Source organism: Ammospiza caudacuta, chromosome 19 (genome assembly GCF_027887145.1).
Source record: "Ammospiza caudacuta isolate bAmmCau1 chromosome 19, bAmmCau1.pri, whole genome shotgun sequence".
Lineage (NCBI taxonomy): Eukaryota > Metazoa > Chordata > Aves > Passeriformes > Passerellidae > Ammospiza > Ammospiza caudacuta.
The window spans coordinates 2,105,574-2,132,820 of NC_080611.1; the positions used below are offsets into that span (position 1 = coordinate 2,105,574).

The 27,247-nt window shown below is 52.8% G+C and overlaps 1 protein-coding gene across 7 annotated transcripts; it reads right to left on the bottom strand.

The window, feature by feature from the left end:
* Positions 1-1,613: 1,613 nt before the first annotated feature.
* NDEL1 (nudE neurodevelopment protein 1 like 1) lies at positions 1,614-25,801 on the bottom strand. 7 transcript variants are annotated; one of them, XM_058817143.1, is made up of 10 exons: positions 20,672-20,740; positions 17,142-17,248; positions 16,145-16,242; positions 14,644-14,878; positions 13,204-13,352; positions 11,613-11,749; positions 9,366-9,539; positions 8,394-8,485; positions 6,242-6,393; positions 1,614-1,859 (listed from the first exon to the last, which is right to left on the bottom strand). In XM_058817143.1, the coding sequence occupies exons 3-10, from the start codon at positions 16,228-16,230 to the stop codon at positions 1,772-1,774; spliced, it is 1,113 nt and encodes a 370-aa protein (XP_058673126.1). In that variant the 5' UTR covers positions 16,231-16,242; positions 17,142-17,248; positions 20,672-20,740; the 3' UTR covers positions 1,614-1,771. The 7 variants fall into 7 exon arrangements, with proteins under 7 accessions (XP_058673126.1, XP_058673128.1, XP_058673125.1 ...); XM_058817145.1 differs by lacking the exons at positions 17,142-17,248; positions 20,672-20,740 and adding an exon at positions 25,737-25,801 and having other exon boundaries at positions 14,644-14,797; XM_058817142.1 differs by lacking the exons at positions 17,142-17,248; positions 20,672-20,740 and adding an exon at positions 25,737-25,788.
* Between the last annotated feature and the right edge of the window lie 1,446 nt (positions 25,802-27,247).

Sequence of the window (27,247 nt, forward strand, 5' to 3'; positions counted from 1 at the left end):
GATGGAGCAACCCAGGAAGGGAGGGAGCAGCCTGGGAAGGAAGGGATGGAGCAGTCTGGGACGCGGAAGAGATGGAGCAGCCCGGGAAGGGTCCCAGCCCAGCTCCCGTGCACAGCAATGGGAGCTCCATTCCAGCTCCTTCCAGCTGCTCTAAGGAAGTAAAAATCCCCCGGAAGGCTCAGCTGGAGGCTTCCAAGACTTCCCCAAGTGAAATATCGTGTCTCCTCCTCAGTGCCAGCAGCAAGGCTGGGATGGCCCCAGCAGTGCCCGGTGCCCTGTGTCCAAACTGAGCAACATTCCCAAGGGAAGGGGTGTGGGATAATGTGGCGCTGCTTGAACACTGCCCTCCCCTCCCCAGGGCTTGGCAGAAAACCCTGCTGGACAAAGTAAGAGCCACGGCCACTGGTTCTGCAAAATCCACTGAATCCACATTGAAAGAACTTTATTTTTGGAATATTACTCTCATTTGTTTTCATTCTTTTGAAACCACATCATGTCAGTGGCACCAGGGTGGAACGGTACATCCTATGGAAACATGCCAGAGAGAGGCTGAATAAATAAAGCTACAAAGCCCAAGTTATGTACAAAGACCTCAGGCAAAGGTATTATGTTTACAAATCTATGTACAATAAAACAAATGTAAACAGTCAAATGCAGCAGAGGATGCACAGGAAGGAAGGACCATACAAACCCTAATGGCAAAGGGACAATCCCACCTCCACTGCTGGGCCAGTGGGGTTTTTTTCTCAGCATTTAATTCAACCACCTGGGAGCTGCAGAGCCCCTGACCGATGACTGCTGAACCCTCAGCTGCAACCCTGGCTCCATTTGCTGGATCAGAAAAAAAATCCACTGACTTTGAGGCACATGGACAGAGAAACCACACAAATGTGCTGCCTGAAAGACCCACAAGGTTCAGTCGCCCCAAAGTGTCAGAGCAGCCTCCAGGTGAGGCTGCACAGTCCAGTCCTACAGCACAGGGGTGATGGACAGGGGGAGCAGCAGCTTCCTAAAGTTCCCATGGGGTCGCTGTGAGTGGGGTGAGGGATGGAGGCCAGCAGGGCCAGGGAGCTGTGGGGCAGCCCTGGGCACACCTGAGGGCACAGCCCTGCCCTGGGCACACCTGAGGGCACAGCCCCTGGCCACAGCACTGCCCACCTGCTCCAGGGAGAACAGCTCAGCCATGCCAGGCCCAGCTGGGGGCTGGGATGGGCACAGTGCCTGGCTTTGTGTGTGTGTCCAGCTGTCCAGCGGGGATGGAACTGGCCTGGCCAGGCTGGAGCTGCTCACCCAGCCCTGCTCTGGCTGCCCCTGAGACAGCACCTGGGGCTGATCCCAAGTGCCAATGGCCCCAGGGCCACCAGTGGCCACCCCAGGGCACTTCCACGAGGTCTGAGAGCAGCAGCTGCAGGGCCTGGCAGGGGACAGGGCAGAGGAGGGGACAAGGCTCTGTCAGACCTAAGTGAGAGGAGAGGGAAAGCCAGACAGAGCAGGACTCAGTGTCCCCAAGCACAGCAGGACTCACTGTCCCCCAGGCAGAGCAGGACCCTGTCCCCAAGCACAGCAGAGGTGGCAGCTGGCGGGGCCGGGGCAGAGAACGTCCACTACAGCGAGAGCAGAAAACAAACTGTATTGACAGGACATGGAGGGCCGTGGGCTCGGGGTCTCCTCTCAGGCCATGTTCCAGCAATGGGGTGGCAATGGGGAGGAATCAGGAGCAGTTCTTCTCGAGGTGGGCTGAGAAAAGCATCCAAGTCCAAGCCCTGGGGGCTCATACGCTCAGGGGGAGCATTCCCGGTGCTGAGGACGGGCGGGAGCCCCCCAGGCCAGGGGGGCCTTGGTCAAAGCCATTCACTGCCCTGGGGACAAGAGACAGCCCGTTAGGGGAGCAGCAGCCAGCACAGGCACTGCAGTGACCCTGCTCCTCCCTCCTTCCCTCCTCCATCCCTGCCAGCAGGGCAGGATGGGCCCAGCTGGATGCCCATGCCAGGGCTGGAGCTGGCACGGCCTGGCTGAGGTCACTGTGCCAGGGGGACGAGCAGCCACAGAGCCTGAGCCTGCTGGGGCTCACCAGGGGCTGGGCAGGGTCAGGGCAGCCCTCAGGGCATCCCCACCTGTCCCTGCCCTGGCACTGAGTGCTCTGTGTCAGAGCCCAGCCACAGCCACAGCCCTGTGTCCCCATGCCCGGAGGGGACACACACACACACACTCACACACACACACAAACACACTCACACAAACACACTCACACACTCTCTCAGCAGTGTCCCAGCCCCATGTCCCTGTGCCTGGGAGGGGACACACACACACAAACACACACACACACACACAAACACACTCACACAAACACACACACTCACACACACACACACTCACACTCACACACACACACACTCACACACTCTCTCAGCAGTGTCCCAGCCCAGCAGAGCTGGCTCTGTGCCCCACAGTCCCCACAGGGCTGCAGGGGAGGCTCCCAGTGCTGAACCACAGGATGCAGCAGCTCCCCCTCCCCAGTGTCCTGCTGGAGCTGGGCAGCTCCTGCCTTCCCACAGTAGCCTGTGGGTCCAGCAGCTTTTCCACATCTCCTGGGAGCTCTTGCCAGCCAGGAGCAGCATTCCCTGCTGGAAATGTCCCTGCACTGGCTCCTCAGGGACGTTTCTGGCTGCCTATCCCTGCAGTGCCACAAGCTATGTGTCCATGTCCAACCACTCTCTGCCCTGATTACTAATTTGGACTCATTAATCATTAATCTGCGTTTCAAGCTGTATTTTGTACTTAGCACCTCACGCCCAAGACTCCCTCAGCTCTAAATATCCAACAAATCCTGGGTGGAAGATTTTCCTGGAGCTGACCAGCCTGGCCTGAAGGAGAAATGGACCTGCTAAAGCACACCTGGAACTGCCCCAGGTGCTCCCAGCTGCCACAGCTGGGTAGGGACAGTGACACCAAGCAGGGACAGTGACACAGAGCAGGGACACTGCTGTCCCCACCCACACTGTCCCCTCCCTGTGCCCTTGTTTGCTTTCCTGCCAGCCACAACCACACCACTGCACATCAGCAGGTCAAGAACCACAAAATGCTGGAGGAAAATCCCAAGCAGAGGGCAAACCTTCCACATGAACTCCATCCATGAAACCTCACTTCCCCTACACCCCTGCTGTGACCAGTTCCATCAGAAACATGCACTTATGGAAGTATAAACAGAATATTAAACAGAATTAAACAAAGCAAGCAGCACTAAGGCTTTTATGTTTGCAACAGGTCACAGCAGCAGAGAGGTTTATTTCAAGTCAGGAGAAAGAGCAATTGCACTCAGGCTTTGACCAGGGCCCATTAGTGTGGCACTACCAACTAGCTCGTGCAGTTAGCAGAGCCCCAGCCCTGCCCCAAGCCCCAGGTTACACCACATGCAGCCAATCAGTGCAAATGAATTCATTTACCCATGACCAAGGTGGGGAATATGACCTTCTCACGCCTAGTGGAGAGAAAGGGAAAGTTTATGCACACAAAAATGACATTCCTGAGCACAGAGCAGCTGGGGCCAAGCAAAGCTCTGCTGAGTGAGCTCTGCCCAGTGAGGCTGCTCTGCAGGGGCAGCACAGCACAGATCACTGCACCACACACAGCTCCCCTCTCCGAGGGAACCTTCCAATGGGTCAGGGACTGGGAAAATACAGATCTTCCAGCCTGGAAAAACCCAGATTTCCCAGCCTGATATTTCCCAGTGCAGACACCTCTGAGTGCTGGGTGTGAGCACAGGCACTTCTCACACTGAACTTCAGCCCCTTCATTAAAACAAAGCCCAATGATTCACAAAACCAGCCAAGAATAAACATCAGCTGTGAGGACAGTCAGGACTGCAGGAGGGGAACAAGCACCTCAGGCTGGCTGTCCTGCAGAGCCCAGAGCAGTTCTGCTTCCTGCACAAAACTGGACTGACATTAACAACCAATTAACAATAATTACAACATCAAGATACAAGTATCCATCCTGAGGATCATCCTCAGGTGCTGTTCTGGCATCTGGACAGAACCTGCATGTTCCTGAAGGGACAAATCTGCAGGAAACTGATCTTATACCTGACACTGCTGAGTCTTTAACAAGCAGATAAACCCTGACTGCCCCAGGTCTGCAGCCAAGCTCTGGTGCAAGCCCTTGCTGTGCTCCAGGCCTCCCCTAAAGAGGGGGTTGACAAGAGCTGGAGACACCTCAGATATTTCAATGAAATGGCAGAGGAAACAGAGCTGTAATGGTGTGGCTGAGTTATCTGTGCCCAACCCAGCACTCAGCCACCAGCTACTCCTGGGGCAGTGACTGCAGAGTGGAGCAGGGCTGTGCTCACAGCTGGGGCAGAGTCACATCTGGAGCAGGGTTACATTCACACCTGGAGCAGAATTACACCTGGAGCAGGGCTGCACTCACACCTGGGTCAGGGTTACACTCATACCTGGAGCAGGGCTGCACACTCACACCTGGGTCAGGGTTACACTCACACCTGGAGCAGGGTTACACTCACACCTGGAGCAGGGTCACACTCACACCTGGAGCAGGGTCACACTCACACCTGGAGCAGGGCTGCACACTCACACCTGGGTCAGGGTTACACTCACACCTGGGTCAGGGTCACACTCACACCTGGAGCAGGGTTACACTCACACCTGGAGCAGGGTTACACTCTCACCTGGGTCAGGGTTACACTCACACCTGGGTCAGGGTCACACTCACCCCTGGGTCAGGGCTGCTCCCCCAGTGCAGCTGCCAGGGCCCAGCCAGGCTTTCCAGAGCAGCCCTGGAGCACAGCACGGGCACTGCCAGTCCTGCCGGGCACTGAGTGTCTCAGGGACAGCCTGGGAGCAGCCCAGGGGCTGAGGGGACAAGGACAGGACAGGGGGCCATGCAGCACCTTTGGCCACTTGCAGATAAGCACATGGACACTTCCAGCCCTGTTCCTGTCCCTGCCACCCTCAGCTCTGCTGCAGCATTTCCTTCCAGGCCTTCCCAGCCTGCTCCTCCCTCCAGGCCGCCAGCCCTGGATAAGGAGTGTGATGACAATCTGCATAATTAAAAGTGACCCCCACCCTGAGAGCAATCAGCTTATTGTCCCAGCACACCTCAATATAGCCTTGCTGCCTGCCAGGAGCTGCCATAATCCCTGCCCAGCACCTCCCTGCAGCTGCAGGAGCACTGCTGGGGAGGGACAGCCCACCCTGCAGCTCACACAGCCCCAAAGGCTGATCTGCACGTGAGTTCAAGGCTCTCAATCCTTCCTTTCCAAACACCAGCAACTGCAGAAGCTCCCAGGGCCAGTTTTTAGGGTGCACCTTGTCCTGTTTCCCTCACAGCCCCGCTGAGGATGGATATGGGGAGCTCAGCTGGCTGCTCTGGCACTTCCAGGTTGAAATATTCTCTAAAATAAATGCAGGATTGGGGAAGTGCTGACTATCAGCACTGAACTGCACTGAGATTTAACATGCAGGGAGCATGGAGGCTGTTTGCCCTCAGCACCACTGGAGAACCCTGTGCTTTCCACCTCTGTGGCCCTGAGCAGTGAGGAACTGGGGAATGCCTCCTGCAGCAGCACTGCCAGCATCCCAGAGGGAGCTCTGAGCACACACACACACGGAGTCCTTGTTCCCAGAATGGCCCACAGCAGGGAGAAGCCAAACTCCATCACCAATGGTTCATCCTCCCCTCCTGGAGGGGGTGTGAGCTGCAGAACTCCCTCTCTCCTTCCAGGGAACATTCCTGCCTGCCCTGGCTCTGAGGGGGAATCTCTAGCTGTGGTTGTGCACCTCCCCAGAGCACACCTGCGACTTGGGCACCCCCTCCTCTGCCCCTGAGATGCCCATTCCTCAGTGCCTGGGGTTGGCACAGCCACCAGATCAGGCAGATGCCTTTAGAGGGCTCATTCCCCACTTCCTGGGCTTGGTACAGCCACCAGGAGATGGGGCAGATGCCCATAGAGGGCTCAATGGCACTCATTCCTCACAGCCTGGGGTTGGCACAACCACCAGGTGATGGGGCAGGACTGGTACTGCCACTCCAGGGCACAGCAGTGCCTGATACCCCTTGCCAAGGCAGGAGAGGGCACAGCAGTGCCTGATTCACTCCTTGCCAGAGCAGGAAAGGGCACAGCAGTGCCTGATTCACTCAGCCCTGACCAAGGCAGGAGAGGGCACTGCAGTGCCTGATTCACCCCTTGCCAGAGCAGGAGAGGGCACAGCAGTGCCAGACTCACCCCTTGTCAAAGAAGGACGTGTGCCCTGGGTGTGGGTACTTGGTGCCGTTGCTGCTCAGCACGGCGCTGCTGACGTTCCCTGAAATGTAGGATTTCCGTGATGCCTGGTCCTTTGCAAAGTTCCTGCAAGCAGCTAATTTGGATTCTAAGGCCTGCGAAAGGGGAGGAAAGGACAGTGTTAAAGAAGTGACACCATGAAGAGGGAAGTGTTTTGCTGCTCATGATTCTCAGGTTGCCATGATCAGGACTCCAGTGTGATCACCCTTGGCAAAAAAACGGGAACAAAGCTGTCATTGCCTCATCACCCCACCACAAAGGAACACACAGATGCTGATGCAGACTGCCAGACATTACTCAGCTCCACGAGGGCTCAGATTCGAGAACAGACGAACTCTGAAATAATTACCCAAGATAAGGAAGCCAAATCCCAGCAGAAGTTACCCAAACTTCTTCCCTCTGCAGCTGCCCTGAACTGATCAGAGCACTGAGAGCCTAAAGCAGAATCCTCAAGCTTTGAGAGGGACTGTGCATGTGGAAAGTTATTTTTTTCACCAGGACAATGTCTCCTGGAATTTCTTTCTTAATCTTGGCTTGCAAAATAAAGTCAATTTCTAAAGTTTCACTGCCACCCTTCCAAAGAGGCCTGGTGAGGTTTCTTTCCCCCCATGTAAAGTGCCAGTGACTCCTGGAAGGAGGAGCAACATCCTGATTCTGTCCTTTAGTCCAGAGCATCACCTGCCCTTTCTGCCCTCATCAGATGCTGAATATCCACCTTATCCTGGAGATCTACGTGGTGTACCAGACAGCCCTCATTCATTACAGCTTTCAGAACATTGCAAATGCCTGCACTGGGGACTGAAATCCATCTCCCCAAATGTAGGCTTTGCTCCTGCTCTGCACAGAATATTGCATTAAGAGGGCACTGACATGCTGCCACCGGTGAGCGAGCCCTGGGCACACTCCTATAGGAATCCCTGGAAGTTTATTTTGGGTTTATGGACTATGCGGGCAGCTGTAGGCAGCTCTGGGTGTCACAGATTGTCCCCTGGCCACAGGCAGTGTCACCTGAGCCCTGTCTCAGCTGCAGGCAGGGGAGCAGAGGGGAAACCTCCTGCAGAGACAGGAGGACAAAGCTTGGGATGGGGCACAGCCAGACCCCAAAGAACTGAGCAGCCCCTAAGTGCTCCAGAGCCCTGTCCCAGGGCCAGCGTGGCTCAGGCAGGCTGGAGAGCAGCTTGCTTATTTGGCATTTCCTGTCCTGGCAGAGTAATCACAGGGATTGGCACTAAGCTCCCCAAATCCCCTGCAGCCTCTTGCTCACAATGATCCCCTGTGAAACGTGTCACTGCTAACCCCAGCTGTCCTGCTGCCCTTTCAAACCAGGCTTGAGCTCCAAGGGGAGCAGCCAGGGCATTTTTCATGTCGAAACCTGCTAAAACAACTGTGTGAGCTGTCTGCAGTGCAGCTCCTGGCAGGCTCCAGGGGCACAGGGCACAGCCAGCCACAGCTGCCCACACACTCCAACCTCCACAGCTCAGAGCAGCTCCTGGCAGCTCCAAAGTCATTTCTGCTTCCACAGGGAGAGCCTGGGTCCTGAGAAGCACTGCAGCAGATGTTGAGAGCAGTTCTTCTCTGCTGACAGTGTAATCCCTTTAAAGGCTCATGCATTTCACTTCCCCACCAGGCACAGATGGGAGCATTTGGCTTTCTCCTCATTTATTTTCTCACTTTCTTACCAAAGGTTTTCAGGCTGGTTTTTCTTTCAGTGTCTGTGGCAGATCTCAGTGGCAGAGGAGCTGTCCCACCCTGGCAGGGAGATCCCAGCTCCTGCTCACCCAGGGCCTGAGCTCCAGCTCTGCAGCCCAGGCAGAGGAAGCTGCAGGCCCAGAAAAGGTAAGGACAAGCTGTCCGTGTCTAACCCAGCACTTGAAAAACTGTTATTCCAAATGTGAATTTTGTCATCCCAAATTTGATTCAGAACCATAGGATCAGGCTTTAAAAAGTAAAATAATTTTTAAAATAAAGCATTGTCAAATACTAAGCAGTGAATGGATGATCTGGCAGCTCCAGAATGCAGCCAGCAGGGCCCAGGCTGTGCTGTGGCTGAGCACAGGGACAGCAGCCCCAGGGACAGGCAGAGCTCAGCACTCACCCCCACTTTGCGTAGCAGATCTCCCACGATGTTGAGTGCAGATATTCGAGCTGAAGGAGTGAGTGGGCTGGTTCCAAACCCATTTGGTATAGCTGCAAACACAGACACCTCTCATTACTTCACTCCTCCACAGCCCAGGTTCTTCAAAAATTTAAATACATCAGCTTCTACATTAAAAACAAACCCCAAACACATCTACAGTCTTGCTGCAGACATTTCATACAATCACCCATAGTAACTGCAGGATCACTAGGCAGGGAGGATGATAAAGTTTAATTCCTACCCTGACTGCCATCAGCCCCCCCCAGCAGAGTTCATGCCCTCTCCATCTGCAAGGCTACTGACTGCCATCCATCCCAGCAGCCAGAGCTGCCTCTGAAACACCCACTGTTAATCCCTGGGACAGCCCAGAGCCCTCCAGATGGAAAAGGGGCTGGGCTGAGATCCCACTGCCCCACACAGACCTCTGGGAAGTCACTGTGGTGACAGAGACTCCAAATTCCTGACCAGGCTCACCCACCACTGCTGCTGCACATGGAGCAGAATTATCAGTCCCTGCACTCCCCTGCACTCCCAAATATCTGCAGGGCCCCAGTGCAGGGTGCAAACCCTGCCTGCCCCCAAAGACAGTCCCCAGCCTTCACTGTCCTCTGAAAGCCATGAAAAGCTTCTTTGAAAGGAATAATCAAAGAAACAGGAGAAAAGGATGAGAAGAACACGATAGCATCTGGCTCTCAGAGAGGTACCAAGGATGTGGGAAAGAGCCAGCCCAGAGTTCCTTTTCCCTCAGCCCAGAGCTCCTTTTCCCCCCAGCCATGTTCCAAAGCTGAGCATTAGTCAGTAAATTTACTCCTGAAATGCACTGCTGCTACCCTGGGATCACACACGCACTTGGAAATGTGTGAGATCCACACCCCATCCACCTCTAGTTCCTTAAGGAGCACAACCAGACCCCATTCCTGTGGATGGTACCTTTTGGGGAAGGAAAACTATTTTCTGATCCTTTTCCAACGGGTGTGGCTGGCAAGGAGAGAGAGGCCTGGACAGCTGAGTCCATCTTCTCACAGTCCAGAGTGGGGGAGCTGGGAGCTGATTTCCGTGTCACCTCCTGCTGCCTTTCCCTCACAGCCAGCTCCTGTCGCAGGTCTGAGGGTTGAGAGAAGGAAAAAAGCCCACAAAATCCCTTAATAGTGATTGACAAACTCACAAACAGTCTCTCTGTTCATTTGGGAGGGGCAGCAGCAGGAAATTCCCACCAATCCTGGGTTGGTGCCTGCTAGCTGCTTCCCCCAGGAGTGGAGACAGTGCTCAGAGCAGCCCCATCCCATTATCCCACCCCATTATCCCATCCCACTCCATTGTCCCACCCCATCCCTGCCTGCCCCACACAGCTCCTGTCCCTGGCATGGAGGCAGCTGATTTACATCAGGATTTTTCCCCATTTGCAGTGTGAGCTCCACATTCCCAAAACTGCAGCTGGACACAAAGAGGAGCTGCTGCTGCTGCTGCTGGGCCCAGCTCCTCCTCAAACCCAGCCTGGGAGAACAGAGCAGTGATCTGTTCCTGTGCTTCCCCTTCCCCGCATTCTCCTCCCAGTTAATAATGCACACAAGCCAAAGGCAGTCCAAGGGTTGCAGCCAATTTCTTGATGCCCTGACAAGTCAAAGATCAGACTGGAGTGTAGTCTAAAGGACTGGGCCTTAGAAAAGCCTGGCTTTATTCTCACTTCCTCCCCAGACTGCAGCTTATCCCTTCCCCTTTCCCAGCTTTTTGCTACCAGGAACACCCAGCCCAGCCCAGCAATGGATCTCTCAAATCCTCAGAAAGATGCAAACAAACATTCCAAGTGAGTTGTTCCTTTCTGGGCCAGAGTAACTTCACTTTCACAGAACTCCTATTCCTTGCCTCAATCTGGTACAAAAGCAAAATTACCTGCACATAACAGCTTTACAGCTGTAACAAATATTTAGAGCTGGCTTTAGCTAAAACAGCAGAGGTGAAAATCTGCCTGGGCTCCCAGAAGAGGATCTGAGGCTGTTCAATCAGAAATGTCATACTGGAGTTGGACTGTACCAGTTATTTTAGGATCTGAGGCTGTTGAATCAGAAATGTCATATTGGAATTGGACAGTACCAGTTCTTTTAGGATCTGAGGCTATTCAATCGGAACTGTCATATTTGATTTGGACAGAACCAGTTCTTTTAGAGGCTATTGTTCCTGCTTACTGCCAGGGGGAATAACTCACAAATGCTAAAAATGTCCAAATGACTCATCTAAGAAACAAGATGTCTGTTTTACTGATTATTCCGGTGTTCTAGAAAACAGTCCCCTGGGTTTTGCTGGTTTTTCCAGTTTTATTGCTCTAATATCACATTACAATACATATACTCCCTCAGAAAATTTCTTTCTTCACATTTATTTCAAAATCCCTGTGCTTCCAATACAATTTCTGGAGCACAGATTTGCTTCAAAAAGGTTCATAGAGGAGAAAAACAATAAAAAATGCCAGCCTGCTGTCAGGTGTGTTCTTACACTGAGCTCCAGGCCTTAAATGAGGAATATTTTAGAAAGCTTCATTTAGGGAACAAAGTTTCAAACCACCAACCTCTAAAGCCATTATTGGCTGACACAGGCTGATGAGCAGAAACCTCCACTGTTAGAGAAAACAGTTTATAGCACCAGTAAAAATGCTTCCCCAGAATCCTCAGTGTGAAATCCACTGGGGAACTCCTGATCTTATCCCAGGACACCATCCCAAATATTTCCCACAGGTTTAAACACAGCTTTTATCAGAACATCTTAAATAATACATTCAAGGCAATTTCCAAGGGGCTTAGAAGGAACACAGGAGAGATTTTTTTAAGAGTTACTTGATCATTTGTCGTGTATTCCCTGTCATTTCCTGTGCTTTCCCTTCCTGTAAACCCACAGCAAGAGGAACTTGTGAAGCAACTTCCTCAATTCTCTTACATCTGTGGAACAGAGTATTTTTGTGTTAAAAATCCTGAATTCATCAATTGTTAATTCTGCCCTAAATGAGGAAATTTTTCTTTTTGGCTACACTGGACATACAAAGAACACACTGTCAGTAAAACCTGAAGCATGCAGTTCAAGTCTCATCATGTGAGGCTTTCTAGAAACATGAGCTCTGCTTGTTGCACATCTCCTTTAGCAACCCTGCCCTGCACCAGGAGCCAGAACCAACCAAACCAGCCATACCTCTTGCTTCATCCTTTAATCTCTGTACAGAAACCAGCAATGACTCCTTGTCATCCAGTTCACTTTCTAAAAATGCATTTCTCTCAATAGCTTGGTTCAGCCTTTGTTCAAAGTCTTCCAATGAAACTATTGTTGCCCTAGAAACAAAATCCAGAATATTAGGTTCTTCAGCTCAGCCAGCATAAAAGCTTATTCAGAAGCATAACAGAAGGAAAATGTTAGCAGGGCTATGTTCAAGGGAAGCATCTGAAAGCCACGGAAATGCTGCTTAGGAAGGAGTAATCAAAGAAACAGGAGAAAAGGATGAAAAGAACATGATAGCATCTGGCTCTCAGAGAGGTACCAAGGATGTGGGAAAGAGCCAGCCCAGAGCTCCTTTCTCCCAGCCAAGAGCTCCTTTTCCCCCAGCCATGTTCCAAAGCTGAGCATTAATCAGTGCACCAGTGTCACAGACATATTTTCTGAAAAATCCTTTCATTAGGATCTTTTGTCCTGAGAAGCTGAGAAGCTTCAGCTTCCCCATGTTTTGCTGGTTTGGATTGTGATTTGGAGAATTGTTTACCCAGCATGTGAATTGTTTTTACTTGATGACCAACGACAGCCACCTGTGTCGAGGCTGTAAGAAGTCACAAGATTTTATTATCATTCTTTTCCTTTCTATTGCTTTCAAGCCTTCTGATGAAATTCTTTCTTCTGTTCTTTTAGTATAGTTTTAATATATAATTATAATATAATATAATATAATATAATATCATATCATATCATATCATATCATATCATATCATATAACATAATATAATGTATCAGCCTTCTGAAACATGGAGTCGAGATTCTCATCTCTTCCCATGTCATGGTTGCCTGCAAACTCTACATTTGGTGACCCTGACCGAGGAAAATTGGCACACCCCAGCTCAGGTGGGGCTGTGCTCTCAGGGCTCTGCACAGGCCCAGCCCAGCCAGGTGGGCAGCAGAGCACTGGGACATTACCTCAGACCCAATTCCTCCCAAAACCAGTGCCAAAAGTTAGTCACGGGCTTAAGAGCCTTGTGCAAACAGGGCTCAGCTCTCAGACCTTTTCTCCAGATGGCCAGAGGCTCATTCCTGCTCTCCCTGAATCAATGGCAGCATTCCCACTGAGCAGAAGGGAAGCATGACCTCCTCCCAAAGTGGGTGTTGCCAGCTGCTGCTCATTGCAGCACTAGGACAGGGCAGGGCTGCTCCCTCCAGCTGCTCTGCAAGGCACCAGGACACTCCTCTGGCCTGCCTGATTGAACAGGACTATGGAAAGCAGGAGACTCTGACTTCAAAGGGGCTCTGAGGCAGCAGCACCACAAATACCAGTCACAAATATCAGGGGCAGTGCAGGGGCCTGGCTGGCTCTGGGCACAAAGCACACTTCCCCTCCTGCTGCAGCAGGAACCAGCTGGTGATGAGGGGCAACTGCACTGCTCAAAGAATCCCAAATCTTGGGATTGTTTGGGGTTTTTCTGATATTTTCCCTTTAAGGAACAATGAAACGCTCAAGCTGAGTAGCAAAGAAAAGATCTTTGTGGTGAAAATTCAAAGGGAAGAGAGGGTTTGCAGCCTTCACCTCTTGGCACGTTCCAGGTCATCGTTGGCCTGCTCTAGCTCCCTCACATACTTGTGCAGCTGGTCTTTGATGGCCCTTGTCTGGCTCAGGTCATCCTCCAACAACGACACCTGCTTGTAACTCTGGGCATACTGGTGCTCCAGTTTCTCCTGAAACAAAGCACAGGGAGATAAATATCAGCTACTGGCACTGACCAAGCCATCAGCACAAAAAGGGGACAAAGTGTCACTCTGTGTGCAGCATGCTGGCTTGGGAGTGCTGGTAATTCAGAGCAGAAACGGGAGAGGGAGAAGGAACAGGCTGTGAGCCTCAGAGCTGGCCCCAGTGCAGAATGGCACAGCTGCCTGTCAGGGATGCAGCCCTGCATCTGCTGCCATCAGCCTGCACTGACAGCTGCTCCAGGAGGGCAGGGAGACATCCAAATGCCCTGCCAGCCTCCCCTCTGTGCCTCTACCCTGCCATCTCTCTGTGCCCCTGCCCTGACAGCCTCCCCTGAGTGCCCCTGCCCTGACAGCCTTCCCTGAGTGCCCTTGCCCTGCCAGTCTCCCCTCTGTGCCTCTACCCTGCCATCTCTCTGTGCCCCTGCCCTGCCAGCCTCCCCTCTGTGCCCCTGCCCTGGCAGCACACACCCCAAATGCAGAAATTCTGATGTGTCCATTGGCAAAAATGGGCCACTGAAATTGTCACAAAGCCTCCAGGCCCACAGAAGAATTCACTGCCATAAATCCTCTGAGGGCCTATGGAAAAACTCCTGAGCTCCTAAAACACATCCTGACCCTGCAAGTGCAGCTGGGACTGGAGACACCAAGCAATCCCATAAACCCTCCTTCCACTGAGTGAATTTCTAACCTCTGTCTTCACTAAATAAGCCAAGACTGCCCAAAATGATTTTTCAAGATTACAAGAGAGGCAAGAACCTGTTAGCACAGAGGCATCAATTGAGAGCCACCTTTTGCAGATCCTTCAGCAATTCCTGGCTGCACAGATACAGCTGTGAATGGACTGGAGGCTCCCTGAAAATGGGCACAAATCACCCAATTCCTGCTTTCTTTGGGGTCTCACGAAACCAGGGAGACCCTGAGGGCACCAAGACTGGTTTGCAAGGAAAGGTGACAAGGCAGTGGCCTGGCAAACCCCCTGTGCTGTGCCCTGTTGCTATGCTGCTGTTCCCTGTGGAACAAATAAAGCTCCTCCTTGGCACAGCCTGGGGAATTCAAAGCAGCACAAACTCCAGGACCAAGTTTCATGACGTGAACGAGAAAAATTCCGCCAGAAACGTCCCGGGCCTTATTTGGGTACATGCCATGCTTCAGTGTGGATCTTAACCAGACATCTCCTTTTTAATTTGGATATTCAGTGTCCAAGAGCAGCCCAGACAATCCAAGAAGAGATCCAAGACGAGCTGAAAGGAAAAGCAGCACTACCACACAGAAAACCCACCTTTAATGTTTCCACTTCATATTTCAGTCTTTGGTTATCTGCTTGCAAATCTCTGTTCCTCTGCTCAGCTTGTACTAGCTGTGCCTCCAACTCAGCCTCTAATTCCCTGCTTCCCTCCTGGAACTCAGCCAGCTCTTCACGAGCCTCCTGGAAGCTGCAAGGAGAGGATTGCATCAGTGGCAAAGCCAGCATCTCCCAAGTTACAACAAAACTGCAGCTCTTCTCAAAGAAAAAGCTGAAAAACACGAGTTTTAAAGCACTTAAGTGTCAGCCATAGGCCTCTAAGGGGGAAAATAAAAATGGGAAAATAGAGAAATTGCATTAAGCTAAGCTATTGAAGGAAATTAATTCTTTTACATCAAACCCAGCAGCCACCTGGAATGCCTGTGTGGAATCAAAGCTATTTACAGGATTCAAGGGAGCCTGAGCAGCACTTTGTGCTCCACTAGCTCTCACTGCTGGCAGACTTTATGGAACAGACAATGAATTAAGCAAACATTTAACCAGATTTTGGTCAGCAGCTGAAGAGAGAACAACATTTTCTGCATCTCTGCACTAGCTGGAAAATTCAAGTTAGTAAAAATCCTGCAGAGTCAGGAGGGCAGGACATGCCTACCTCATTCCACTGTGAGTTACTGAATACCAGAAGTAGCCACCCCACATACTTTCCTTATTAAATTTGCATCTTTACCACACATAATGGCTGAGCCCTGAGCAAGCAGCAGAGAAAACCACCGAGGCTCTGGGCAACAACACATCCAGGGGTGCCTCAGATGGAATTCCTGAGCCACAAGAGCAGCTCAGGGTTCTCCAGACAGACAGGCCCCTCCACATTCCCAACACAGTCCCAAAAAACCCCAAACCGAACAAGAAACCCCACTTGGACCTTGGGCTCTGTGGGTTTGAGAGGGATTTAACTCCAAATAAACCTCAGCCCATGCCCCAGTCTCTCCAGATGCACAGCACTGCTCCTGAGAGCAGCTGCAGTTTCTTCTGGCACTTTGGGTGCCAAAGCTCTGTAAATTATGCAAACCACGGGCACAGGCAGGACCAGGAGCCATGGAACACTTGGATAAAATGCAGCAGAGACCAAATCAGGCACTTTTCATACCAGTAACTCCACTACAACAAGATTGAGGGAACAGGAATGATACAAGGCAAGCCCAAAGGCACCTTCTTGTGATAAAACACCAAGATACTACTCAAGGCAGCACTTTAATTACACAAGATCATAGAAAGGCTCTGCTCTTGCTCAAACATGCTCAAAACATAGCCTGCAGTTCTTGGCATGGTGACACTGGGCAAGGAACACTCAGCTCCCACAGAGATGGAAATTTTAAAGCTGGAAATCCTTTCCAGAGAATTCTCTTCTCACAGGTTTTCTCTGAAGTATCTAATAACCATCTTGGTGTGGCCATGCAGAGGAACAGATTAAACAGCCATCATTAAGATCCAAATCCTGGTCTTTAAGAACCACATTCAGCTTGCAAATCCACGATACCTTTGCTTGTACTTCAAGGAAAGTTCTTTCCAATACGCAGTTTCCTCCTTTGGACTCGAGAAAGTAGGAATTTCTTCACTGTCCATGATCAACACGACCTGCAGGACACAAACAGGGATACACTCAGGACAAACCCAGGCAGATCACTCCAAAATCTCTGCTCAGTCCTTTCCAGGCACCAGGATTGGCACCCACAGGCAGATGCCAGGAGTGCCTGCAGGGCTCACCCAGCACTCAGAGCTGCCCCAAGGAGCCCCAGGGCTTTCTTTACCCAGCCTCTAAAAGGGCTCCTGGAGCAGCTGGAATAAGAGCAGAAGGGCTGGCTGTATTTTGTAGCTGCCACCAAAATTCCAGTGGTGCCACAATGTCACAGACATGTTTTATGAAAAATCCTTTCCTTAGGATTTTTTCTTCTGAGAGGCTGAGAGACCTCAAAGACAAAATCTAAACAATGATTATCTGCTGCTATAAAATACAACAAGTAGATCTGTGATTGGTCTCATGTGGTTGTTTCTAATTAATGGCCAATCACAGTCTAGCTGTCCAAACTGTCTCAGTCAGTCACAAGCCTTTGTTATCATTCCTTTTTCTGTTCTTAGCTAGCCTTCTGATGAAATCCTTTCTTCTATTATTTCAGTATAGTTTTAATAGTATATATATCATAAAATAATAAATCAGCCTTCTGAAACATGGAGTCAGATCCTCCTCTCTTCTCTCATCCTAAAACCCCTGTGAACATCACCACAATTAGTGACCCTGAGTGATGAAGAATTCCCACACCACAAGCCCTCTCAGGCCCACAGCTGTCACACACTCAAATTCACAGCTATCAGTTTCCACATTACCCCATTAAATGTTCTGAAGAGATTTTGCCTCCTGCCACCACACAGTAACTGCACTGAGGCTGCTTTCAGAGCTGCAAGGTGAACAGGGAAGGAGGATGAGCACTCCAGGTGAGGTAAGCACAAACAGCTCTGTGTGCACATCAAAACTCAACTCATTCTTCCTGCAGCAAGTCCTGGTTAATTCCCACTTGTGTCACATGCAGGTTACAGGAATTATCCACGTGGTCCTGCTGCCTCAGCCAGCCACAGGAAGATCAGCCTGTCCCAGAAATGACATGGTCACATCAAAGAGGAGTGTTCAGAGAAGTGTCCCACATCAAGGCACTGGAGATCCCCTCTCCATGAGGATCCTGCTTTCTTGGACTGCCCAGGCTATCAGCCAGCACAGGAAACACAACCCAACATACCGCTGGTGTGGTTTTATAGTTTTATATGGTTTAGAGGACACATCAGAGGCCTCAGCACCCACCAGGTGTCAGAGGTGATGAAGAAGATAAAATGCAGAGCAGGACCAAGAGAATGCTCAGACCCCTCCAGAAGATGCACCATTGCTGAGCCCTCCCCAGGCAATCCCACAGCTCTTTAGGGCATATTTTTTTCTCCTTACAAAGCCAAGCCTCAAATTCTGTCCTCACCACCCCAAAAAAGAAGGGGGTGAACCCAAGCTCCAGGCAGAGGCTGTGAACAATGCCTGCACTGAGCCCATCGATCAGGAGAGCTGACCTAAAAGTCCTGACTCTAACAGCCATCACTTCCCAGCCAAGCCTGTCCCCTCAGGCTAAAACTGTCACACTAATGTGTTCTGTATCTCAGTGACCCACATTCCTGACACCTCAAAGTGGGCCAGAACAACCCCCTGCTTTCACCAGAGGGCAGCCAGGCCAAGCACAGCAAGGCAGAAGTGGCACATTGGCTCTGCAGCTGCCACAAGCCAAGAGCAAATGATCCACAGAGTGCCAAGCACCTCAAATCCACCTCCAACCTCACACTGGGTTCATTTAATGGCACAGCTTTGCTGCACAAGCAAACGTGTCATGGCTCAGGAGAAGGGATGGGGTTTCCTCTCCTGCACTGAGAAAATGAGAGGTACCTGTGGAGCCATTCCCATCACAAATTTCAGACAGGATTTTCTTTGGGAGCACTTGCATCAGCCGTTACCAAGGCAGCTCAGTCACTCCACAGGGACAGGTCCCAAGCCCTGTGCAGAAGCTGTGGATGTGGAGCTCAGTATTCCTGCCTGGACGGCTGCAGTCCCACAGTGGGAGCACAGAGGAGACACCTGGCACAGCTTAGGTATTGCCCAGCAGCTCCTGGGCAGGGGGAGCAGACACCTGGCACAGCTCAGGTGTGCCCAGCAGCTCCTGGGCAGGGGGAGCAGACACCTGGCACAGCTCAGGTGTGCCCAGCAGCTCCTGGGCAGAGATTCCCACTGACAGGACAGGGCACTGCTGGTGCTGTCCCCAGAACTTATCAACACTGATCCAACCCTTCCACAAACCCCTCCAACCTTTCCCTGACTAGCTCTAAACCAGAGAGGCTCAGAGCAGCAGGGAGCACATTCACCCCAGAATAAACCAGACAAAGCACAGCACAGGCTCAGCTCCCACAGCTCAGGAGCTGGGTTCAAAAGGTGAGCAGCCAAGCGGGCTGTCAGTAAAATTCAGGATGTGGCTAGAAAAAAGCTTGTGCAAGGAAGTGTCTTACATCATTTCCTAGAAGCAGCTGAGATAAGGCACAAGACTCCTTCCTGTCTGCTCACACGGGGCACACCCTTGGAGATCAACATCTGAGGGATCCCTGCGGGCACAGCAGCTTGTTCAAAGCCGGGAGGGGCTGCCTGGGGCTGCCAAGGACAGGTGGTGTGTTTGCCCCCGACTGCTTGTCCAGCACCTTCTCCTTCCACACACCTGAGGGAGGAGATTCAGCTGCCTCAGGAATTCTGGGCAGGAATTCTCCCTTCCCAGCCTTCCCAGATCTTCCCCAGCTCTCCCATCCTGCTTGGTGAGGGGTGTGGTAGGTCATGATTGCCCCTGCTCTGTGTGTCCCACCATCCCTAATGCACCAGTTTTGTATTCTTTATTATTTTTTTTCTATTTTATCCTGCTTTTCATATTCTTTATTATTTCATTTATATTTTATCCTGCTTTTTGTATTCTCACAAGGGGCAGGACAAAGGGATCAGAGCACACAGCCACCCTGCAAACCAAAATATCAACCTGGGAGCTGGGGCATGCTGACACTTCCAGACCTGCTCCCAGCACATATGTGGCCATGGGAAAATCCTTCACTCTGCCAGCCTCTGCCCATTCCCTCAGAATGACCCACAAAAAGATGGATTGTGCAAGCAGAGAGCAAATCCCAGGAGTTATCAGAGCCCAGCCAGACAACCCTGCAGATCTCATGTGTGGGAGAGCGGAGGCCCACAGAATACCAAGAGTTTAACAAAAAGTGCTTTGCCTCAGCCTGCTGCCTGTTGTCCTGGCCCTGGGAATTCTGTCAGGAGCTGAGAACCAGCACGGCCAGTCCTTCCTATTCAGGGCTTCTTTGCATACGTGGCACTTGCAGAATCCAGCCTTTGACAAACAACACTGAGGCTTTCAGGGAGCAGACAAGACAATGCAGCAGCGTCTTCCAGGGAAAATGAGAGCAGGCTTATGCTGCTGCCCCCTCAAATTCATTCCAACACAGCTTAGCATTCACACAGTGCCCTGGGAAAACACGGCTCCGTGGGCACAGTTCCAGCTGCAAAGCTGCTCCCAGACAAGAACTACCCTCAAACCACCGGGGCTCCTCTCAAACCCCCCCGACAAAGTCAGCAGGACCCAGCAACTCTGCACTGAGAAAAGGAAAGAACTTCTCCACGCTGCAATGACTCCAAAAAAACACAGTGTGGAGGTTAAGAACTTGTCTAAACCCAGAGGGGTTTGTACAGGACAAATCTGTTTTCCCACCTCGAAAGCATCCTTAAAACAAGAGGAGCAGTATCCTGCGGATATCACGAGAGCCAGAGGCTCAAGAATGCACCAGAAATAACCAAACTAACATGCAGACAGGATTTTCAAAGTAATTTAAGCAATCTTGCATTCGAAGCCAACCCCAAACCTCTCTGGAGCCACCTTCAGCTAAGCCATGAAAGCACAAGCACAGCTTGAAGTGTAACACATACCTTAAACAAGCTCCCCAGGCTCTCCATGTGACTGCAGCGAAGCTTGGGATGAAATCTAAGACCAAAACACTCAGCCTGAAATCCAACACGGCTCTCAGCTGGGAGACCCACCCCTTCCCACAGAGGGGAATCCACTCCTCCCGGCTCTCAAAGTCACCCAGTCCCTCACACGTCACGGCAGGGATGACTGAGCACTGCAATTCACCCCAGATGTACCTGCAGCATCTCAAGTGGCTGCAGAAAGAATTCCTCCTGATTTTAATTGCCTCACACTCTCCCATTTAAAACCAGCTCATAAATACTGCCCTATAAAGAGAATTAATATTATTTGATCTTCATTAATTTCTGCTTTGTTCCTCACAACCCCATTTGCCCAAGATTTTCAGGCACCCAACATGAAAATTTAAGCAGAAGCAAAGCAAGGCTGCTCAAACAGGACCAACCACAGGGCTGAACTCCCCCAGCCATGCTTGGCTGATCCCCCCTCCCCTCAAGACACCACAAATACTCACTGACCTTTGGAATTAAACAAGCAACCAGCTCAAACAGGACCTGATCAAGAAGTTCTGCCAAGCTCACATGTGGCCTTCAGCTCTGGAGATAACAGCCCACTCTGGCTATCACAAAGTGTCCAAGCACCTGCTGGCTGCCAGTCCCCCCTCTCGGAGGCAATGACGCTGTCACGGAGGGCTGGCACCACCCAGAGCTGCCAGCACAGCAGCAAGGACTGTCCACAGCCAGCTCTCCTTCCTCTTCCTCCTTTTTGCTGATTCATGGGCAGAAAAGCAGAAGAAATCTTGTTTCCATCATTCTTCACCTTCTCAAACCACAAGGACCAACAGGTAACCTCCAGCTCCTGAAGATATTGATTTTCCCCCTGCAAACCCAACCAAGACTCACAGCAAGGCAACCAGAGCCCTTCAGCCAAAACTCAGAGCAAACGTGCACTGTCTTATTCGAAGATGGAAAACAAACAAACAGAAGGCACAGATCAGATGTCACCAATCAATTTGGGCTTGTTCTGCCCCTGCTGGAACAGGAGCCGGCGGATTTCCATCCGTGCCTGGATGTGTGCCTGTATCCACGGCTGGGATGGAACTGAACCTCTGGGAAGTGAACCTTCCCCTGCAGTTCTATTTCTGAACTGAATGTTCTCGAGTGAACCACAACAAATGCCTCCCTCTCTCTTACAACAGCAGCACGGGAGCTGTCAGCAAGAGAAGAAAGTCAGCAAGCACAGCATCAGCACAACGCTCCTCGCTCTGCTGCAATAATAAATAAATCCTGCATTTCCAATTTGGGCAGCACAGGAGGCAGGAGATAACCAACCCTACCTGCAGAACTTGGTGCCAAACTCAGAAAAGCCTTTAAGATAAACCAAGCACCACACAGCAAAGCCTTGTTATCTCAACAAGCCTCATGAATCAAATATAACATGTCTGCTCTGCACCACATGGCCAGGACTCATCTGTCTGGTGAATATTTGATATCCAGTCACAAGAAAACCCTTGAAGAGTGAGGCAGCACTGTGTTAGAAGCCTTGAAACCAGAAGAAAGGGACTGATGCAAAAAGCCTCTTCTCAGAAATCAACCTACGACTACCAAAAGTATCAGAATTTTCTGTTAAAAATATTTATTGCTTTCACAAACATGGCAAGTTTCAGACATTTGACCTCTTCTTCTTCCCAAGTAACCTCACAGAAGTGACTAAAAAAGGAGAGGTTGGTGCTTCTGCTGCAGGCTCAGCAACTGCAGAAGTGAAGGAAAGGCTCCTGGAGATGTCCCTGTCCCAGAACAGCCTGGCCTGAGCACAGGGGTAATTTGCTCCCAGCTTCATACCCAGGAACTCCAGAGGGATGAACCCACACAGAGAGGAGCAACCAGCAAACTGAGCAGGAGATTCTGCCTGTGGAAAGGATTTGCTTGTCTCTGCCCCAGCCTCTCCCCCCTCCTGGGCAGGCTGAGGTGAGGTGTGGTGGGCACCAGGAGCTCTGATCCTCACCTGCTGGAACCCAGAACATCCCTCTGGCTGTCCAGAACAGCCCAGACCCCTGCCAGGAGGCTCAGAGACCCTGGCACGGAGCCCAAAACACCTGTGGGTTTGATTATGACCTGTGGAGCAAATTACCAACCTTGGATGTAGATCAGCAAGCCACGACAAATTAAATAGAATGATAGTGAATTTATCACGGGGTTAAAAAGTAGATTTTGGGGTTTTTAGAATGGGGATTCAGGAGGGCAAGATGAAGGGTGTGTCCAGCCCTTCTTCTTCTTCTTGGCCTCCATCTTCTGCTGTGATGGTGGCACTTTTGGATTGGTTAGAGTAGAAGCTCACTGTCTAACATAGGTGATAGGTATTGGGAAGTAATTGTAAACATTGTACACATAGTTTTTAGTATAAAGACATAATACCACCCTGGGGGGAAGCAGAGTGCCTGGAACTGTCCTGCTGGATGGACCTCGGCAGGGCAGGAGAAAGAATTTTATAGATAAGGTAAAACTAACAACCTTGAGACCAAGAAATGAAGAGCCCTGACTCATTCTTCAAGCACTGGGCTGGGAAAAGAGACTTTCCAACTTTTCTTGGGGTCACTCTGACAAGCTAGATATCCCGACACTCACCCACAGCAGGCTGGCAGCTGACACGGGCTGCCAGGATCTGAACCCCTCTGAGACCACCTAGCCACCTCCATCTTCCAGCTCTGCTGCTTTCAGTTTCAACCCTGAGGAACACCAGGGCATCCCTGGCAGCAGCAATGGCTTATCTGGGAGGCTGTGGCACACACAGCCTGCACCAGGGACAGCTCCAGGTCCCCTGGGCCTGCCTGTCACCCCAGAATCCAAACCATGATGACAACATCTCCTTGGAAGGCGGTGCCCAGAGGGTGACATGCCTCTGGACACCACACAGTGACCAAGGAATTCCAAGGGAAAAGCACTCAGCAGGATTTCTGCCAAAATGCATTATGTTGCTTTTACAGCTTTGAAGTTCTACCAGTGCTGGGAGGAGGTAAAATGGATTTGAAAAATAACCCCCAAAATGGATCCCAGACCAGCTCCCAGCAGAGAGGGTCTCTGAACAGAATATTAAACTGAATAATAAACAGAATATTAACAAAATATTAACAAAATATTGAACAGAATAATAAACAGAATAATAAACAGAATAATAAACAGAATAATAAACAGAATAATAAAAGTATCCCCCCAAACTCTACGTTGATCAGGAGAAGGAACCAGCACAACCTTCCACTGAGCTGTGGGGACAGAAGAGCCCTGGAGGGACATGAGCACATCATGAAAAATCTGCTCTGATGGGCCTGGCTTTGCCTGGGGTCAGGGCAGCACAGCAGTGCAGGCACTTTGTGAACACACTCCCTGGGTTATCTGATGATGTTTGCAGTGTCACATACATCAAGAGCTGCAAAAATACCATTTCCTTTCTGCAGTCTGACTTTCCTGGCACCTCAAAAAACCAATGTAATGGGCTGAGGGCATAAACTGTGCTTTGTTCCTGTACTTCTTGGCAGCCTGCTGCCAGCAGCAGAGACAAGATTCCTTGTGACACCAAGGTCACAGACATCATCAGTCTCGTGCTTTCTCTCCACTTTCTTATTTTTCTTTCCCTTCTCTGTCCTTCTCCACCAAATGAGGAATTATGTTATGTATCTGGAAACTCTAAAGAGTCAGGGGGAGAAAAGGGAGGGTTTTCTCCCCCTGAGAAGAGGAAGGAAGGCTGACAAACACTGAGTCAAACACTGCCTCTTCCTTCACTTCTGGGACTCTCAGTGACAAGTTTAATTAAATTATTAAACCTTCTCACCAGGGCTCTGCCTCCACGTATACAACAACACAGAAATGCACAGCCCAGACAGGAAACAGGGCAGATCTAACACTATTAATCCCAGATCCACACTCTTTACCCACATCCTGTGCAGCCACAGTTAACTGGCACCATCAGCCAGCCTGTCTGTGCAGTCACACTGCAAACACATCAAACTGCCATTTAAATAAATAAATATAGAAGCACAGAGTCACTGAGGTTGGAAAAGACCTCTGAGATCATCAAGTCAACCTCTGACTAATCACCACTTTGTCAACCAGAGCAGAGCACTGAGTGCCTCATCCAGGAGCTACATGAACACCTCCAGGGATGGATAGGGACTCCACCACCTTCCTGGGCAGCCCTTTCCAAAAGATCTAAAAGCTTCCCAGACTCTTTTCTGCCTTGGGACAGCTTCTTCCTCTTACAGTTACTGATATCTCCAACAAAACACTGACCTTGGAAAGGCCACCAGCTCTCAGCAGGAACAATTCCTTCCTCAACAAGGAATTGTTTCTTGGGAGGGGTTGGAAAAAAATGCAAAGGAAGAAAAAAAGTATCTGAAGTATCCAGTATTATCCCCTACAGCAGTTTCTTGTATTTTAACCACCTCTCAGGCAACAAATGCCACAGGCAGCCAAACCCCTGCACTTGTGAGCAAGCCAAGGCAGGGGGAAGAGAGAAGCCCTGAGTCACTCCCAGCGCAGAGCTGGCTGTGGGTGGGAGAGCTCAGCTCTGCTCTGCTCCCCCTGGGGACAGGGATGTGCCGGTGGGAACAGAGCTCTGCTCCTTCTGGGGACAGGGTTGTGCCAGGGGGATGGCTCAGCTCTGCTCCTCGGGAAGGACAGGGATGTGAGTGGGAGCCCGGGGCTCTGTGCCGGTGGGAGCCCGGGGCCGGCTCGGGGATGTCGCCGCTCCCCTCCCAGCGCATCCTTCCAGCCCGTCTGCTGCAATTCGGGTCACGCTCATCACCCGGGAGGGCACGTTCAGGCACAGCACACGGGGCTCTCGGGGAGGATACCAACCCCGCAGAGGAACACTGGCGGAATGACGGACGGAATGACGGACAAACACCCAGCGAGACCGCAGAATGACCTGTGGGTCCAGCCTGGGAGCAAACAGCCGTGTCACCCAGCAGGGCACAGAGCTCCACCGCCTGTCCTCAGCACCCCCAGGGGGAAGACTCCATCACCTCCTCCCTTCCCCTCCAGCATCCCAGCACCAATTCCGGGAGGAATTTGTTCCTGAAAAAGACGCGGCGCCCTGGGCATATGATCGATCAGGGATTTTACGAGAATAGACGCAAATCACGCGTCTAGCTCGTCGCCAGTGACGGGAAAACGCCCCGCCAGGGCCCGGGACACCTCCGAGCCCCGGCGGGCAGGGCCCGGGGAAACTCCGAGCTCCGAGCCCCGGCGGGCAGGCCCGAGGCAGCTCCGAGCCCCGATCCCCGGCCCCGCTCCCGCCGCGCTCCCGGCGGAGGGACCGGGGTCCGGCCAGGGCGGCCGAGCGGGGCCGCGCCGTGACTGACACCGCCCGCGGCCAATGGGAGATGGCGCCGCCGCGCCCGCAGCCAATGGCGCGGCCCGGGGGAAGGCCTTGCCCCGTTGTCAATTTCCAGCCAATCGCGGCACGGAGCGGGCCCGCAGCACCCCCGGCCCCCTCCCCGCCCGGCCCGCGCCCCCCGCCCGCCGCGCCGGGCCCCGCTCGCTGGGGCCACCCGGGGAGCCCCGAGCCGGGCCCGGCCCCGCCGCTCACCGGAGCGCATCCCCTGTCACAGCCGCCGCCGCGCGCGCCCGCCGGGGCCGCCTCATCCGGGGACTGGGGGGCGAGGCCGGCGCGTGATGCAAGAGCCGGCGGGGGCGGGGGCGCTGTCGTCACATGAGGGGCGGGCCCAGGGGCGGGGCCGGGGCCTGGGCGGTGCCGCTCCCCGGTGCCAGTTCCCGGAGCCGGTCCCCGGTACCGGCCTCCGGTGCCGCTCATCGGCGCCGCTGTCCCGGGCCGCTGTCCGGGGCCGGTGCCGGTGCCGCTGTCCGGTGCCAGTCCTCAGTGCCGCTCCCGGTGCTGGCCCCCGGTGCCAGTCCCCGCGCCGGTCTCTGGTGTCGCTCCCCGCTGTCGGTCTCCGGGGCGACTCTCCAGGGCCGCTCCTGGTGCCGGTTCCCGGTGTCGCTCCCCGGTGCCAGTCCCCGGTGTCGCTCCCGGTGCCGCACCCCGGGGTTCGCTCCCCAGTGCCGCTCCCGGTGCCGCTCCCCGGTGCCAATCCCCGGTGCCGCTCCCCAGTGCCGCTTCCCGGTACAGCAGCTCGCCCCTTTAACCCCCGGCCCCCGTCCCGCCGGCGAGGGGATCCCCTCCGCCCCGCTCGCCCCCGTCCCACCGGCAGTTCCCGGGGTGAGATGGTCCCGCCCTCCCCCCTTTGCGGCCTTCGGGAGCTGCCCCCTGCCCGTCCTCCGCCGCTCGGTCCCGGTGACCCCGGCAGGGGCTCAGCCAGGCACGGGCATGGACACCGTCCCTGCCCCGGGGCTCAGGACATCCATCCCTCGAGGCTCAGGACATCCATCCCTCGGGGCTCAGGACATCCATCCCTCGGGGCCCAGGACATCCATCCCTTGGGGCTCAGGACATCCATCCCTCGGGGCCCAGGACATCCATCCCTCGGGATCCCTGGCCATCCATCCCTCGGGGCCCAGGACATCCATCCCTCGGGATCCCTGGCCATCCATCCCTCGGGGCTCAGGACATCCATCCCTCAGGGTTCAGGACATCCATCCCTCGGGGTTCAGGACATCCATCCCTTGGGGCCCAGGACATCCATCCCTCGGGGTTCAGGACATCCATCCCTCGGGATCCCTGGCCATCCATCCCTCGGGATCCCTGGCCATCCATCCCTCCGGGGAGCTCTGGAGCGAGCAGGGGTAGCTCCTCCTCCTTCCTCCGCATCCCGCGCCTGCTGCCTCGTCCTTCGCACACTGTGTCTGTCCCCGGAGCAGGGAACTCCGTGAACGAAGGTTTTTGGAGCTCCCCCAGGGACCCCCTCTAGCCCGAGCTGAACTTAGGAGAGCTGACAGCCTCCAGGGCCGTCCCTGTCCATCGTGCCTCTCTCATTCCCGTTTTCTGGGCACGGCGCGTCCCTCCGGGGCTGCCCCAGAGCTGTCCCCGCCGTCCCCGGGCTGCTCGGGTTCCTCTGCAGGGCTCCCGGGCGGGCCGTGCCCCGCAGCTCTCGGCACTGCCCCGATACTCCGGCTGGCTTTGTGTTTAATTGCCTGCCCTGT

Coding starts and splice junctions, on each gene's coding strand:
- NDEL1 (XM_058817142.1), bottom strand. CDS start 16,230: ATGGACAGTGAAGAAATTCCTACTTTCTCGAGTCCAAAGGAGGAAACT. Junction 13,353..14,643: donor ATGAAGTGGAAACATTAAAG/GTGGGTTTTCTG, acceptor GCTTTGTTTCAG/GAGAAACTGGAGCACCAGTA. Junction 11,750..13,203: donor GACCTGGAACGTGCCAAGAG/GTGAAGGCTGCA, acceptor TTTTGTTTCTAG/GGCAACAATAGTTTCATTGG.